Here is a 17815-nt window from a genome sequence, read left to right as displayed (position 1 = left end):
AGTGGCCAAGGTCTGGAACGGGCTCCCAAGGGAGGTGGTGCTCTCCCCTACCCTGGGGGTATTCAAGAGAAGGTTGGATATGTATCTAGCTGGGGTAATGTAGGCCCAGCTCTCTTTCCTGCTTATGCAGGGGGTCGGACTCGATGATCTATTGAGGTCCCTTCCGACCCTAGCATCTATGAATCTATGAATTAAAGTGCCCCCCCCCACTGCCAGAGCATGTGTGAAAGTGCTCAAAATGTTAAGTAAATGGTCAGTATGTGAAAATATAAAAATAATTCAAAACTAATTTAAAAAAACCATGTACACATATTTGAAAGAGCAGCATATCAAATATACATTTCAGATAATCATACCACCAGTAAGAAAATGTTCATTAAAAAATATTAGTAGGATAACAGAGGGAGCTCAATAAAAATATGCCAATAGTAACAGCCGACATAAAATGCTCAAATGTGCAAAATTAAAAGCAACAGCTTAAAACTTAGTTTAAATTAAATGATACAAAATATGCCATTTAGTTGCATTTTTCCCCACAGAAAAATAAAGCACTGGAAAATTTTCAAAAATGGAAAATTTCCCAAACTCCACATCTCTGGTTCCTGGAAAAAAAAAAATAGCATTTTAATTTATTTGTATTAGAGAATTTAGGAGCTCTTGTCCTGAGCCTCAACCCCATTAAGCTATGTGCTGTATACATACACAGAACAAAAAGATAGTTCCTGTTCCAAACATCTTATAATCTAAATATACGAAAAGGAACTACAGATGTACAGGCAAAATAAAAGAAAATAGCTTGGCAGTATTAGTCAGAATGATAGGCATTAGTTTCACAACATGAGCAGCCTAACCAGCATTAGTGTTTTGTAAGCATTATCAAGATGTGGATGCAGTCACTTCTGGTTTTATAGGTTCTGATTAAATTCCAGTTAGTACTTGCCCCATTTTAAAAATGGTGTCATGGTCATTTATTTTTTTGCTGCCCTGACTTCATTTTTTTCTTCCTGCTGCTTATTACCTTGAGTGTCACAATCAGCTTAGTCACCAGAGTATATAAAATAGTTCTTCATCTTAAGTGTGACATATAGAGCAGGCCTAAGGTGTGATTAACCAGCTAATCACGCCTTAACTTGTGACCCAGCTGCATGTCCAACCAATTAATGTCATATAAAACAAGCAACAAACTATAAAGTTATTCCACAAAAAACATAACTTTGTAGCTTGTACTAATCACGGCATTAACTGAATGTGTGGCCAATGCTCTCGTGTCTGGAAGCCCCATCAGTTGACGGGTTGCCAGCCACAGAGGTGCACCACCCACTGCCAGCTCCGCAGCTGACAAGGCGCATAGTGGTGGCGACACTGTCAGCTGCGAGATCACAGCAGAAGCAGCAGGTCACCCTCCCTGCTGCAGGCCCCATGAGGAGGGTTTCAGTGGCACCAGCATTCCCTGACATTGCCTCCGCTGTGAGCACCACAGTCCATGTCACTGAGGGGCTTACAGTGGTGGCAGTGGAGAGAACACTGCTGCTGCTTCAAGCAGCATATGGAATCCAAGTAGATCCCACATGGGAGTAAGTTTCAGGAGTAGAGAAGGATCTGTTTACAGACAAATCAGGGCCCTCAACTTGTCAAAAGTGTTCGTTTGAACTCAAGCCAGGAGCACAACTGGCGAAGGGACAGTAACCAATGAAACATCTTTAATATCCAAGTTTCACAAACATCCTCTTAAAAACTGTCACAGCAGAAACATTCAAAGGAAGAATGCCTTTCCATCTGCCAAGTTAAATCTGAACTTTTGCTTAATTTAATTTGATTCTTACAACATTTTGAAATAAGTCTGGACTCCAATGGGGGGGGAAAACAGCTTTAAAAGTGGAAGACGGTGTTGTCTCCTTCCTTGAGGGGAAGGCAGGAAAGTTCTATGCCAGGGACATCAGATAACTATTCAGTTTGAAGAAATGCTTCCTGACTACCTTTTCTTTTCAGTGGGGTCTGCAGGATTGAGAAGAGGCACTACCTTCCGCTGTTCCACCACCTACTGAATACATTTTGTCTATTGTGTAATGGTGAATAACACTTCAAGAACCAAGATCTGTAGCAGCAGGAATAGCTGAAATTGTACAGTATTTATTCATAAATTTAGATAAAAATAATGTGAATATACCATAATGGAGTGAAAAAGAATATCACTACTAAGGAAGTAGCAGGTTTTCCTTTATCGGTTACTTTAACATAGATATATATAGCTATATCTATATCTATAGATATCAGTATCTATAGGTAGGTAGGTAGGTAGGTATAATCAAACGAATAGTCTGCATGGACGCTACTCAGAACAAACAAAAAGGACTTCAGTCTAAGGTGATTAACGCTTTTCATCTTTTATCCTTATACAGCTTTTAAAGTTTTTTTCAAAATTCTGGCTACCGCCCTTCAAAAAGTAGATGGATGTTAGAAGCAGAAATGGACAGAGACTGTCTTTTTGTTAATTAGAGAGAATTTTTTGCAACGGAGAATTTCAGTGGAAGAAAAGAAGTACTTATAAGTTGCTAAGAACAGGGGAGCATATAGAAAGCACACCATTAATTTGCAAGAAAGATGGAATTAGAACATACTTTGCAAAAAATCATGGCAAAGTGAAGCTTCATACTACTGTGTCTGATGTTTATTTACGGAGTTGTAAGATAAGGACACCTCATAGGACTGTCATCATATCAAGAAGTATTACATACATAGTCTCACTTTTAAAGCCTAAATTTCTATTAAACCATTCTTCAGTCTAAATTCATAATTTATGTATGTCGCTGTTGAGAAGGAAAAATAAATCACAGAGATGTGTACAGCATGTAGCAAATGTGAAAGGTGAATAAATTTTCAAAGTGACACAGAGTTTTGACATACTCACCTCTATATCCAATGAACCAGAAAGAACACTTTGTTCATACTGGCTAGACCCTAGCCAGCTTGAGAAACTTTTGCCATTGCGTCCATAATTTGGCATTTGTAAGCCCAATTCTTTTTTCACATCATCCATTTGCAAATATTTTTCCATGTAACTTGGAACTTTATCTGAAAGAGACTGAAGTAGAAAATTAAAACATAATAGGTTATTTGGAAGCCACATTGGGTTTCTTAAGGCTTAATCTTCTGAACTATTTGGTTTTATTACCTCTGACTTTTGAGGAACATTGAATGGTCCAGCAGTGTTCAGCAGTAAAGAAGGAATGCCTGAGGAGTCAGCTGCAAAAGCTGTTATGATGGTATTTGCTGAGGTTGCAGGAGGAATAATCTTTTCTTTAGCTGTTGTTGATAGTAAACTTGAGTAGAGTGAACTTTTTTCCAGATGGGATCTCTTAATTTCACCATCTACACTATCATTGTTCTCTTTTCCATTTATTTCCTCAACTATTATAGGTCCATTTCTGTTGGATGACTTCAGTGACTGGAAAAGTACACTCTGCTCTGTAGATATACGCTTGGGTCTTACCTTAGCTATAGTTTCTAGACTTTGCATTTTAATTTGTTGGGCTGGGGATAAATCTTGTTTCTTTTCTCTCTTTACTCCCAAACCAAGTGTAAATATATTGGGATCAAATATTTTCTCTAAATTGTCTTCATGGATTGGAGGCATTGCAAAGTAAGGTGCTGGAGATTTGGGAAGCTTGGGCCTTTTTTTCTTCTGTGGTACACAAATTGAACTGTCTAGATTTTTGATAGTTTCAGCAAACTTCTTCATGTCAGTTGGAGAATCAAAAATGCTATCATCAGGAGCAGCAGAACCATTACAAATGCTGTCTGGGCTTTGCTGTATATCGGTAACATTTTGCTCTAAAGTCTGCACGTTATCTAAATTGTCTTTGGTATAGTGTACGTTTGTAGAATCTCCTATTTTCGTCTTTTTGCAATCGTTTTCTATCTTCTGTAATTCTGGTTCCTTGGAAACCAAAACAGACTTTAGAGGATACTTATTACAAGGTGATGAGCTGTCTACTTTTGGCAGCAGTATTGTTTTTTCATTTTGAAGTAATTTTGAGCACACAATTGTTTGGTTATCATCATCTTGGAAGATTTTACTTTCATTGAGAGATTTAGGTTGTAAACTGTCATTATTAATCATAGGAGGTTCTGCATCCGATTGTTTTAATAAGGTAGAACAAGCATCTGCTTTGCTGGTTTGGTTGAAAAGAGATCCAGCAGCTTTTACTTTAAGTTCTGCTACCCTTCCACCCTCCTCATTAGTTGGAGTCCCTGCTTGAGAGCTTTCTTCAAGTTTGACCTTTACTTCTGCAGAGTCTTCTTTAATCTGTGTCCCATTTTCAGAAAACTTCTGGCAACTGTTCTGCTTATTTATTATTTTATCAGGTTGTCCATTTTCTGTGGCTTGCTTTCCAAATTTCAACTTTGCTCTACCAACAAATGTGTTTGATACAACACTGTTTTTTGAAGCAGGGACATCAGTAGGTCGCTGATTCTGATGAGAACATTTATTTTCAAACAGGGAAATTTTGTTGGCAATACTGTTGTTAGTTTTATTAAGTGCTTTTTCAAGAGACTCTTGCTCACTTTCCAAGTTGTCAAGACTCATGGGTGCTTTAAAATGCAATTCTACGTTCTTGGGTTTGGCTGTACTGCAAAAAGCAAAGTGATAGATATGTTGCAAAGCATTACATAAAACTAACATTCCAATTACAAAAAAAAAGAAATAAAGCACCTTCACAACAAAATCTTTCCCTTTTAACAGTACTTAATAGCATTCCTCTTTAACAATTTAAGTTTCAATACTTTAAAAGGACTTGATGAAAAGAAAGGCATGACTGCCAGCATGCCTACACTGGCTCTATATTGCCATTGAATGTGATGAAAAAAAAAATAAATCTCATCCATCTAATCCCACTCTGCAACTGGAACTTGTTGCTGCTGCCACCCTTATAATCTGGACACACAGATCTCAAAAGCAGTGGTGGGGAGCAGTCCCATGGTATCCTTACCACTTCAGATCTGTACCACCTCAGGGTAAATCAGAGTTTATTTTTAAGAAGCATGGAAACAATGTAGACATGCCCTGTGCTAATGGCAGTAAAAATTAATTGAGTACTAGTAGGGACATAGCATCTCACAAACATGCACACAATTTACTATAACCTAGACCACTGGTGTCAAACTGACCCCAGGCTGGATCTGGACCAAAAGGTCTCCTCTTGGGTTGGATTCGCAGGGCTACATTTAGGCAGCGGTGTGGGTCCGAGGTTGGGCAACTGTGCAGAGCTGTATTCAAGCAACTCAGAGCCAAGGGCATGCATTGGTGAGGCAACCCAGAGCTCTGACCAAACATCAGTATGGAGCCAGGGACATGCAGCGGTCCAGACAGACACGACTATAGGTGGCAGCCCCTTGGCTCTGCAGTATTGCCTGAACACAGCTCCCTGCAGCTGCATGCCTCTGGCTCCATGCCACTGCCCAGTGGCACAGAGTCAAGACATAGCACTTCTGGTTACCCACCAGACTACCAGTGGGCTGAATGGAATGGTTCTGCAAGCCAGATCTGGCCCGCAGGCCTTATGTTTGACACCCCTGGTCTAGGAGATCAACACAATAGTGAATCAGTTGACAAGATGCAACAGAGATCCTCAACTTTTTATATCTGTGTCAAAGTTTAAAAGCAAACAAATAGAATTAAATTTTCCTTTTTTAAGCCAGGTACATTTTCAATGTAAAGTGAGCTGGGCTTTACAATAATAAATTTATTACAATATTTCCCTTTTCATCTTGGAGTCCATGTTTCATTCCACACTAATCTTGACAGATAAAAATCAATAAAATCATCATAATTACTATATTATATGTCTAGATAAAAAAAATTCTCCAATTATGAATTCTGTTTGGTAATTTACAACTGCATTTAAAATTACTAGTCTCCATTTCTAATAGATATAGCCAAACTTTAAAGGCCAAATTATGAGCCACACCTCTGAAGAGCTGCAAGCCGAATGACAAGGGACAGAGCTTTACACCACTTCTTAGACTCCCAAATTCTTGGCTAGCCCAAGACCCATTTCTTAAGGCTTAATCTACACTGAAAAGTTTTGCCAGCACAGTTACATCTGGGTACAAGTATGAAAAAAATATTACCTTCTCACTGGAATTGCTATGACAGGAAAAACTCTGGTGTGAACACAGCTATGTCAACAGAAGATGGTTTTTATTGCTTTGGTTCATGATGTTCAGGAAGACAGTATAGCTATGCCAAGAGAAAGACTCCTTCTAATGGTCTACACTAGAGAACTTTTTTGACATAACAGAGGCTCCACACAGGAAAACCTCCCCAGGGACTGCTCTAGCTTACTAAGAGTTTGGGCAATTCCTTTTAAACCACCTGGAATCTAGAATAGCCAAAGCAGTGAGAGCTTCAGTCACAGCACATCCTTCCCCCAATCACTCCCACACAAGGATTTCCCAGGGGAATGGCTGCTGGGTAATCAGTCTGTTTTAGGCTCCTTTTGCACAGCAAGAACAGCTAAAAGGGTCAGGATGCAGTAATGAATTGGGGCAAAGACTTTCAAAACTTATCAAAGTGTTAAATAACCCATTACCAGGTCATCAAGGATTCCCCTGTGGTTCAGTGGTAGACTCCTTGTCTACCACACAGGAGACCTGGGTTTGATTCCCAGACATTTATACAACTACAGCCATGGAGGATTCAATCTGATCCTTGGATTCTGTCTCATTGGATAGAAGGTCTGGGCAGCCTTCACTCCTCCAAAAATTCTTGCCCAGGCATATGCATTAAAGGTCATGCATACACCATGATCCAAGAGGATCAACATTTGCCACTACCAGTTCACCAAGTGGAATTTGTCCTTTAAACCCTATAGGAAGTTACATGCATGCAGTAATGGAAAAACCTTTGCAGCAGCAGGACACTAGCCACCATGGTCTGTCTGCTTTACCTGTGGTAGGTTAGGGTATTATGCCTTGTGGTTGTGTCAGGGCTAACCTTGTAGGTTTGCTAATAAGTTAGACAACAAATTTTTATAGGATGGTTTGGGGATGATTCTGCCTCACAGGGGGTTGAGCTAGATGACCTCTAGAGGTCCCTTCTAGCCCTACTTTTCTATGATATTCTATGGTAGAGTAGTGTGTAAATAAGCTATATGGACACTAATGACTATGGGAGATCACAGATAAACTGCCAGAAACAAGCTCTAAAGTCACATGACATCTAAGTTTATACATAAGAATAAGTATTTGTGTGCCAGAAAATTATCTGTCTACATATTGAGCTATTAACTAAATAGTGGGATAGAGCTTTAGTTCTAGAGAAATTCTACACATAAACCTAGAGAGAAACCAACTGAAATAAAACTTCACGCCAAAAAACAAGATACTCAAAAGCAAATATATCCTGCTCAAATACTGCTTTCGGTTTTTGCTGCCATGAGAGAGAGAAAATACTGGGCTACATGGACATGTGATCTCAGTATGGCATTGTTTATACTTTTTTGTTCTTTCTTTGAGTGAAAGGATGAGAGAACAAATCGTATATTACTTACTGAACTATTGGAAGGCCATCAAATACTACAGTTATGGGTGGAGCAACAAGAGCAAAAAAAGAAAGAATAAAACTGGAAGCATTAACTATTTTATAAAATATTCCTCTGCTAACACTGAAACTACAACTTTTAAAATTTTAAATCATAACTGTAAGGTACTTATGTTTCATCAATGAAAACTAATTAGCCGGTTAGAAAATAAAATATTTTTAAAAGTACTGACAATTCCCAATTCTTTTTAGGCTGGTCAATTCAGCAGGAGCTAAAGGAAAACATGTACGTTGAAATGTGAACACTATTTTCAGGGAGTTCTTGTCTGTTTTACATTTGTAGGAAGGCTGAAATTCCATAACTCACAGCGCAACATCAGGGAAAAACAACTTTGAGCAAGATTTTTAGATACATTTTTCACTTGTCTTAAGTCAGTGCTCTCCCAGCAACATGGAGGGATGGTGGGCACATGGTTAGGGTTTCACTCTTATAGGTTGGTTGTTAAAGGATTCCTCATCTCAATATATTCATCTCCCATACCCTTTCCTGACTGGCTGTTTACTCCCACTACAATACACTTTGGGAAATTAGTGAAGAGATCTTCCTTGCTTCTCTTTCTGCCCCACTAAGTAGTGTAATAGGTAGTGTTGAGAGCTAAAGTATTACCAAATTGCATCTGAGTTGAAACCCATATAAGTGAGCATTTACCACCTTAGTAGTTCAGTTTCACTCTTTCAGCAAATTCAAGCAGAAGCCTCTGCATCAGTATAACTTAGCATCAGTAACATGGGCTTCACATTTTGAAGAGTAGCTTCAGAACAGCAGTTAGAGGCTCACTTCTTTAAAAAGAAGAAAAGAAGAATTTTGAGCCCATGGAGACGAATTTATAGGCCTGCCATGGCAGGGGATGGTCCATGAATTCCACCCCCTTCCATCACTCCATCCCAGCTAGTCCTTCCGATAGCTTCCCCCAACAGGTATGTTTTACATTTCAAGTAACATTGTCTTATGAGTTAAAAAATAAAAAGACTAAGCTTCAATTTCATTACATGAATCAAAGGTAAATGCTATTTTTGATGTGCTTGAAATATAACTCTGACTTTGTGGGGAATAGCAGAGGTTGGGTTTATACATCAGATTACCCAGACTATCTTGTGCATGCATTCAGGTCTTGCTAATAATTACTACAATCCACTATTTGGCTCCAAACTTAAGTGAAAGCAGGAAGAAGATACTAGTGCATTTCCTTTGGAAGTCTACCACCTTGCAACCAACCTGCAGAAGCACATAGCTAGACCTCTCCCAATTTAACCCGATATAGCCAGTGACTCACACAGACAACACATAGTGGAACAGACAAGTTAAACAAGTATCTTTAATGCCAGAACAGAGCCTGACATAAGCAAAGCAAAATGGCATGTTAGCAGAGCAGGATAATTAAATGAGATTAAATGCAATTATTTACGAATCAATGTTTGAACATCAAATGCTAGAACTGGGGCCAAAATCCATTAAGAATATCAAAATAACTGTACAGTTTGAGATTTTATTTATGTAAATCTAGACATTGCTCCAAGCCTGATTAATACTAGACTTTCAATCACTTAAGCTCCAAACTGGACTCTAAGTTGTTAAAAAAATTCGAGTTTTTAAAATAAGATTTTAGCATGTGAATACAAAAAGGGAAAGAACAGTAAAACTGTTTAGCTGAAAGAATTCTAAATAAATAAATAACAATTAAAAACTAAACTCTTAGTGTTGCTTCTGCAGCAGAAGCCTAATACCTAGACTTGTGTTGCCACCATTAAGTATATAGTAAAGTACAAAGTAGCCTATCCGGCATTGGAAAATGCTGTAGCTTAAAGTGGTATTTTAAAAATTCCAGCTCCAGCTAATAAGCTAGAAGAGGGTGTGCACAAATGTATGTAAAATCAAAACATGCCAAACAAAAACAGTACATATATTTTTAAAAATATTTAATGTGTTTTTAGCTTTTGAAAATAAAAAGTAGAGTCTTCTCAACTGCGTAAGGTTAATTCTTTTCTCACACTACACTAGACAAAGTCACTTTGTAATGAGACCAATTGCCTTTCTCTCCCATTACACAACAGTCTGATACACACCTAGATTTACAGCCTGTGTGTTCTGATGAATAAGATGAAGAATTTCACTTAGTGCTTTGACTATATCAACTGACATTACCTGCTTATATCAGCAATATGCCACTCAGCTGACTGATGCTAGCATAGCAGCTTCTAGCTAATAGAAATAGTCAATATTATTATAAGGTGCATAGCCATCTTTCACCCTACTAAACCTACTCCAAGGTACTAGGGCAAGATACAAATCTAAAAAAATAAATAAATATTTCCCTCTGAAGTCACTGACAATGGAGGATTTTTGGCAATACCTTTGTTGGACCAACTGGAAAAGGAAATGTTGTTAATACTTACGTTTGGGAAGGAAAGGGATTTTAGGTGTGAAAGCTTGTCTAACATTGTCAACTAGATATGTAGCAGTTGTTTAACTGGGAGGGGTGGGGGTGGGGCAGGGATTAGCTCCAGGTATCAACTATCCCCCTCCTTACCCACAAAAGTCTGCCGCAGCAGAGGCAGTTGGACAGTGCAGCCTTGTACCCAGCTGTGTATCTGAGGGGCAAGAGTTTCTTCCCACTCCACACATGCGGGGGAGTTTTTGCCACAGCAGGTAGAGCGCTGCACACAACAGCAAATGGGAGGGCAGGGAGGGGGAAGAAGGTGGGGTAAATACCAGGGCAGGAGGGTCAGCTCCCATGGAGCCTAGGCCACAGGGATGCAACCACCAGAGCCAATGCTGTGGTGGCAGCCTTCAGTGTATGAGAGCCTGGGCAGACCAGACTTTTCTTACCTCCCACCCCCAACCCCAATCCCTGTCTACAGTGGTTGGCAACCCCTTTCCCCTCCCCCCAGGCATTGAATGAGCTCACTACATCTCTGTCACTTGGTCCAATTTAAAATTCTCAGCAAAACAACCCTTGCTTTTCATATATTTCCTGGACCATCGTGGCTACAAAGGCATAAAAGGGTAGGTCTCCACCTTGCAGCTTCAGTGCACAAGGCAGCACTGAGCCCTGTGCTGCCAGCAGTGTGGCCAGCTGCCCCTCTGTGGCAGTAGCTGTCTTTGTACCTTTTCTTTTCATCCCCAACGGCTGTAACTTGGGCTCCTGCTCCCCTCAGTTACACCACTTACAACAACACTCCAACTCTACTGCTGGGAACTCGTTAAACGTTCAATTTTGCCGAATGACTACATGATATTAGATAACAGTGCTACAGTGCTGTTGTATCCACGGTGGTCTATACAATATGCTAGAAGCAAGGTTTGTGTCATAAAATCTTTCACTGAACCAAATATATAGTTGGGAGAGAGGTCAGACAAAACAGATAGACCCTAAGCTAGAACAGCTCAGGTAGAACAATTACTTTTAACTCCTTATTTCCTTTATATTTACCTTTTATGTATATAGTTGGTCCAATTAAAGGTATTATTACTAAACATAACTCACTTCTATTGGAAAGAGCACTTGCTTCTTACTGAAAGACAATGGTATGAAATAATTTAGTGTACAGCAAACTAGCAGCAATTATCCCAGGTAGGGTCCAAGCAACATAGGACAGGCTTATTTGGCAACCAGCAAATCGGCCAGCAGATCTGTGTCAGCTGTCAACTGACAGCAAAAGCCTTAATCTATTTGGCAGAACAGTGGGGGAGTTTTCAGTGTGGAAGCCCTCAGAACTCTGCTAGGAGAACATAAATTCTGCTAGCAAAACTTGGTAATGTGTAGCTGTCTTCTGCAGCACAGATTGGGTGTGAGTAGAGGTGGAGTGGACTGAAGTGCAAGTTGTTTTTTGATTAACTGTAATAAAGTCTTTTCAAAAGCAATGTAATCAGCCTTAATTAGTTGCTAGGAGGCAGGTACAGGATGAGTGCCTGCGGAACAAAATAGCAGATCGTCTTAAATCATTTTCATCAGTGTTTTTAATATATAAAGTGACAGGATTTGGCAAATGGCTTGTCACCATAGGCACAATATAAATTAAACAAACAAACTCAAACAGTTTAAGTAGTGTGCATCATAGCAAAACAATCTGTATGTTTATGACTGTATCAGCATGGTACCTGCACCTTAGCACGGCACAATAGAAAAAAAGGCAAAGAGCATTACTGTTGAAATTCTGATGTTCCTGAAGATAAAAACTGCTAAGATGTGAAAATAAATATTTATGAAAAAATAAGAGAATTGATTTTTTTTAGAATGTTCATGCCTTACAGCTAGGCGTTCTTGTCAGGATTTGCTTCAGTTGAAAGTGAATACATCAGACTTAGATTCTGTAGTCAACTGGCTAAGAATAATATAATGGTGTCAGATTGTTTTAAAATTTATAATATGTTCTCTGCAAAGTTTGCTAGGCAAATACTGTAAATCAGGCTAGTACATGAGAGAGATTAGTATAGTTAGTTGAGTGAAATGCAAAAGAAGAAAAACAGCTGTACAGTTTGTAAAAAACTAAATTGAAATGTTAAGTATTTAATATTTAGTTCTCTCAGTTTTGATAAAACATCACAAGAAACAGGTGCTCACCTTAAACTATAATTTCTAACCTTAATACTCCTTTAATACAAGGCACTGCTACATTTAAAATACAGTACTAATTGTTTGGTATTTCTTGGTTATTTCTCCAGGCCTGGAACAAACAGATGTGTCAAAATTGATAAACTAACAGAAATCAACTGTTATTTTCACCTCCCTAATTTGAATATCATGCATGATGAGAGGTCTGATCAATTCAAATAAGTGACACAATGCAGAACTAAATATAATGGATGTCACTTATTTCACCTATCATTCAGGTACAGAAAATAAACAATTGCAGTGATTTTACTGTTAATCTTCAAAAGGGTCATAAGAAGTGCAGCCAAAGTATTTATGCTTCTTCACACAATTAAAAAAAAAAAGATGATTTGTTTTTCTGTGTGAAGGACATTTTCCGGCTCAGGCCCTGACAGCTGTAATATTAAGACATGTGCATAGAAATGCTGCTGTTACTCACGTGCACAACTACTGGCAGGAGCAGCTGTACAAATTCAAATAAAATGTGCTATACTCAAACAATAACAAAACAACCCAAACAGAACACAAACCACATTTGCTGCTTAAAATAACAACCTGAATATATTTCTCACTCCAATATTTTTACATTAGAAAATCTTTAGCCACATCCTCAGGTGCTAGGAATTGGGATAGCTACACTAAATTCAATGGAGTTACATTCATCACCGGCAGAACCCCTTATCTATAAAATTACCACCGAGTTTCAGCTAGTGATAGGGGTCACATTACCCTGCTTTTAAGTGTCCAGGCAAACTCAATAGTGCCAAGCATTCTGCTTTTCAACCTTCTGAATTCAAATTGAGCATTCATCTTACGGTAACTAAAGATGGGGCTTTCTAAAACATGACTTACTTACTAAAGTGACACAGGATATTTAATGTTTTTGCAAAAATGATCTTTTTTTAATTCTACCTCCTAAAACAGGCAACTTTTAAAGAATCTTCTTTTGCTGATGGTTGTCAGCGTCTTGTAAACAAAAGAGAGATTGACTGACTATACAGGGGAAAAGTGGAATATGCAAAGCCCTGTTGGAGCACAAGGAAAACAGAGAGAGAGATGTTGGTAGTATTTTTAGTTATAGTAACCTTTAAGTGATACTGGTGTGTATCAATTACGAGGTCATTATATCAGAAATTCAAGTTCATAATGTTGTTATTAACCAAGAATACTTTATATGGGTATACATGAGAGGCAAGAAGTGTTTCTTGGTATTTTTATTGGACTGACTGGAAAAATGGGAGAGATATCGGACAAGCTTTCAAGCATTAAGTGCCCTTCTTGCCCAAAAGCTGGTCCAACTATACATTATGTCTAATAAAAGAGATCATAAAAAAAAAAAAAATCCTCCTTGCCTCCCATACATTTCTTGGACCACCATGGCTATAACCATCCAATATGGATGCAATTCTTTATTAATAAATAAATAAAAGTGTGCCGTAAGTTTATCAAAGGATTTTACAGATTCACATTTTAGGGGCCTTCTGAGATCATTGGATCCAGCCCCCCTGCTCTGGGCAGGAAAGACTGCTGGGGTCAGATATCCCCAACAAAGTGACTCTGACCTTGCTAAATTAGATAGAAGTATAAAAAATTACTTACAGACTAATTTTTGTTGTAACTGTCATTCTGGAACCATCCATAGTTCTCCAATTTGAGCTGTCTGAATCAGAACGTGTTAATTTTTCGGATGTTTTACCTAGCTCTCCATTTTCAATCCTTTCCGTACACAGGGGAGCTCTTCCATCAGCGCTGTTTATCTGTTTTACTGTCTTAGATTCAGTTCTACCTTCAGCAAGTAATGAAGTGGAGTTTTCCATGTTAGCAACTGCGGCAACCTTAGAAACCATGTTATTTTCACCTGAGGATGCAGATACAGTTCCCTTTTCCACTGAAGCATTTTTCATTGTTGAGTTACTTTCTGTTGCTGTTACAGATTGCCTTTTTGGCACAGAATCTTTTCCCTGACTCTTTGAACCTGTGGGTGAAACAGGGACTGTATCAGATTGATTCTTTTTAAGTGATCTTCTTCTGAATGGGGCTGAAGTGGAAGCCTGCTGTTTGCTTTTATCAGTTTCAGCTTTAGGAAACCCCTTGTGACTAGAACCAACTTTTAAGTCCTGATTACTAGAAAAAGAATTCCGTTCAGGAGTCTGCGGAGGAGACTTAATTCTTCTCTCTGAGTTTATCTTTCCTGCATCAGAGGAAGCATCATCAACAAAAACTGAATCGTCTTTTGAAGAGCTGTCAGTCTGGTTTCTTTCACCATTTGGAGTGTCACTAGAAGACTGAGATTTCCTCCTTTTTCCAGATCTTCTATTTGCAGGTTTTTTATCCATTGTGTCTATATCCCCACACGTTTCTCCTGTTACAGAAGCCACAGATTCATGAGAAAGTGTTTCTTCTGTTTTTCTAAGATAGATATCAAATTTTAAAACTCTAGTAGACTGTGCGCGCCCACTTGCTTTGGATTCCAAACTGCGTGGGAATTCCTTTGATTCTGCATACTCAGGTTCTGCAGAAACTTGCACATTCACTAATTGCTTGTGGTTTAATATGCTGTTTTCTAAGTCTTCACAAGATACACTATTCAAGCTCTTCAGAAAATCTGGTGTTGTTGAATTAATGAGATCTGTTCCTAGTTCTAATCCCTCCAAAGTAAAGTCACTTGCAAAAAATGTGTTTTTTATGGTTTCATTACTGCTGTTCCAACCAGGTGACCACTCATCAGAAGAGGCTCCTTTACTACTACATTCTGCAGCATCCCAACTTTGTGCAGCCCCCTGTGCTTGCAGGGTTTCAGATCTTTCCTCTGTGTCTGCTATACCTATCAATTTCTCAGTGGCCGTCTCTTTACAAGGAGAAACTGATCTCTTACTTTTCACAGTTGGACTTGAAGATTCTATTGGATATTTGGCATGTTTTCTCCTCCCTGGACTAAACAAATTTCCAAGCTTTCCCAAAACTGGCTTCTTTTTGTTCTCTTCTTTAGTAGGTTCCAGAGGCTGCGTCTTGGACTAAATAAGAATCAGAAAAAAATAGCTCAATAATGTAAAAAGTCTTTTTTCATAAATATTTATTAACAAACACTTGTACATGCTAAGCAGTAGCAAAGGCAAACTAAATTATTTACTCAATAGCTCTTTTTAAAATGGAATTGCCTATTCCTGTATGTGGGGTGTATCTGTTTAGAAAATCCACACTTTTTGCTTCTATTTTACTGGTAATATAAGATCCAAATCATAGAGAAGTCAGGCTAGAAGGGAGAGTTCATCTACTGTAGTGGTTCTCAACCTTTTTTGTACCAGGACCCATGTGTAAACGTCAAATGGCCAGTCCTGACCCAGCACCCCTCACTCCTGCCCCACTGCTCCCAGGACCCAGCCCTCAAGTGTGTGGGGCAGAGGGTGGGGCATGGGGGCCCCTAAGCAGTCCCTTACAGGCTGGATCTCTGCCAGCCTGTGAAGGAAAAGCCATGATTCCCCACGTTTTTCTCCTTTAAAGGAGAATCCATTTTTAAAGTTTGTTCATGACCCTTTCACATATTCTTGCAACCCACTTTTGGGTTGCAACTCACCAGTTGAGAAACACTGATCTAGTCCAACCCCCTGCCTGGGGCATGACCAACTCTATCCATGGGCAACTGGTGCCTCCTAATACTGGGGGGGCACCAGCGGCCGCTTGCTGACTGGGGTGGAGAGAGGGTCCCCCAGCGGTCGACTGCAAAACCGGAAGTGCCGGTGGCAAACCTGGAAGTGCTGCTGGTGCTTCTCTCAAGGCGGGGCACGGCCAATCTCAAAGGGTGCATGTGCACCTGCATGCATCCCTTACACGTTGCCAATGTCCCTATCCAAACCATCTTATATAAATTCTAAGACTACTCTTAACCCCAACACAACACAGACCTAACACCCTAACCTGCCACAGGAAAAGCAAAGGAACCACGGAAACCAACTTCCGGCGTCTAACGTTGTTAATACATGCTCACAAGCCTCGAGTAGACGGGCCATGGCCCTGCTATGGAGGAAAGCAAAAAACCCCACAGTCCTTACCAACCTGACCATGGGGTAAAATCCCTTCCTGACCCCAAATTTGGCCATCGGTCTGACCTGGGGTGGAGGGGCAACACCATCTGGCTTTGGTCCCAGCAGGAGCCCTGGCACACCCCCAGCTGAAGTGCCCAGCCTGGGCCGTAGCCAAACACCCACACCTGCAAACTGGTGCAGGGGCTTAACTTTAATCACAGCTCTGAAAGAACACACACGCGTCCAAATGGGCACGTTTGTATAATAATACATATTATCCTGCAAACGCACACGCTCCGTCCCGTCCCAGCCCTGCTGCAGCAGCCCGCTCCACCCCGCCACGCGTGCTTGCGGTTCCCGGGCCGCCCTCCCCGCTAGGTCCCGCTCCCCCGGCCCGCACTTACCTACCGCCCGCCCGCCAGCAGCACCACACCGCGCCGCGCCGAGTCGGGAAGGCGCCGCGCCGCTACCTGGCCGTGCAGAGGCGCCGCCCGTCCAGCCCCGCCCCGCGCAGGTGGGAGGCGGCGGGAAGCCACGGTCAGCCCGCGCCCAGGTGCAGGACATGCCCCGTCCCGCCCGCCCGCCCGGAGGTGACTCAGTGCCGCTCTCCTGGGTCATGATGGCGGGGCCGGCTCCGCTGGGGCTGCCGTCCTGCCATCTTAAGTTTCTGTTCCCCGCGCAGGCACCAGGATCCTACAAAAGTAACGCCTGAGGAATGACACACCTCAGGCTACCTGGCTCTTTCCTTCCACTCACCCGCTCCCACAGGAGCGCGTCCACCGGTGTGCTTTGATGCGCAGCGGCCTGTTTTTCGGCGCACTCGAGCAAAGACCGTGTGTGAATGAACGTGCAGCCTACGCACAAAAAGCGTGCACTTTCACTGCTGTGCTAGGGCAGCCTACACACATTAAGTTAGGAGGGCCTCACACTAGAGGTATTAAATTGAATGCGCAGTAGCAAAAGCGCATTCATGAACATGTAGAAACACCCATTGTGGCTCTTCTGCAAGTCCTCTCTGTTTCCTTTAATCTCCTTCTTTAAGTACAGGTGCCAGAGGAGTTTCACCAGTGCCAAGTGCAGACCTGTTACAACTGTTATCCCTGCTCAGCGCTCCTCCGTTTACATCAGCAGTATGACTAGCCTGACTGAACACACGCCAAGCTATAGGAATTCCCCACTCTCTCTTCAGAGACTATCCCACTCATGGTATAGTAAAGACAGGAATAAAGGCAGAGGTGGTAGAGCAGAAATGTCCATGAATGACAGACTATTAAGAAATAAGGAGGGACAACATGATAAAAAGAAGATGGCTCCAAGAGGCAGGAACCCCCTGGCGCAAGCCCAGCCTCAAGCACTCCCAGGCAGGGGCTGGCAGGGCACTGCAGGGAGCAAAGGGCTGTGCTGAGGGTCTCTGAAATGAAGCTCCAAGTACCCCTCATGGGTGTTCCCCCACCTATCACTTTGTGGGATGTGACCCAGCAAAGGACCTTGTTGGAAGGGACACATGGAGTATGTTTTATCTGAGACACAGTAGGCATCACTGTGTTGGTGTCACTGGGCATAACCCTAGGTAACTCAGAGGGATGGAAGACCACGAG

General features: G+C 40.9%; 2 protein-coding genes across 3 annotated transcripts in view; one reads left to right on the top strand and one right to left on the bottom strand.

The window, feature by feature from the left end:
* The window catches only part of RTN4IP1 (reticulon 4 interacting protein 1), a 94334-nt gene extending 81131 nt beyond the window's left edge, over positions 1-13203 (top strand). Inside the window, exon 9 of the mRNA XM_019537833.1 lies at positions 13120-13203. Within this exon, the coding sequence (XP_019393378.1) occupies positions 13120-13188 (69 nt within the window). The 3' untranslated portion in view covers positions 13189-13203. The remainder of the gene's footprint in view (positions 1-13119) is intronic.
* AIM1 (absent in melanoma 1) overlaps positions 1-17815 on the bottom strand; it is a 73350-nt gene that overhangs the window by 44565 nt on the left and 10970 nt on the right. The window contains exons 1-4 of one of the 2 annotated variants that reach the window (XM_019537831.1): positions 16626-16630; positions 13795-15209; positions 3173-4631; positions 2909-3082 (exon numbers count right to left, since the gene is read on the bottom strand). In XM_019537831.1, coding sequence (XP_019393376.1) covers positions 2909-3082; positions 3173-4631; positions 13795-14531 — 2370 coding nt within the window. In that variant the 5' untranslated portion in view covers positions 14532-15209; positions 16626-16630. Of the gene's footprint in view, positions 1-2908; positions 3083-3172; positions 4632-13794; positions 15210-16625; positions 16631-17815 lie in introns of those variants that run through there. The other variant, XM_019537830.1, reaches the window with a different exon arrangement.

The sequence above is a fragment of the Crocodylus porosus genome, unplaced genomic scaffold, assembly GCF_001723895.1.
Source record: "Crocodylus porosus isolate Cpor-Errol unplaced genomic scaffold, CroPor_comp1, whole genome shotgun sequence".
Classification (NCBI taxonomy): domain Eukaryota; kingdom Metazoa; phylum Chordata; order Crocodylia; family Crocodylidae; genus Crocodylus; species Crocodylus porosus.
Note: the sequence above shows the minus strand (reverse complement) of the source record. Positions and strands in the feature narration are given on the sequence as shown.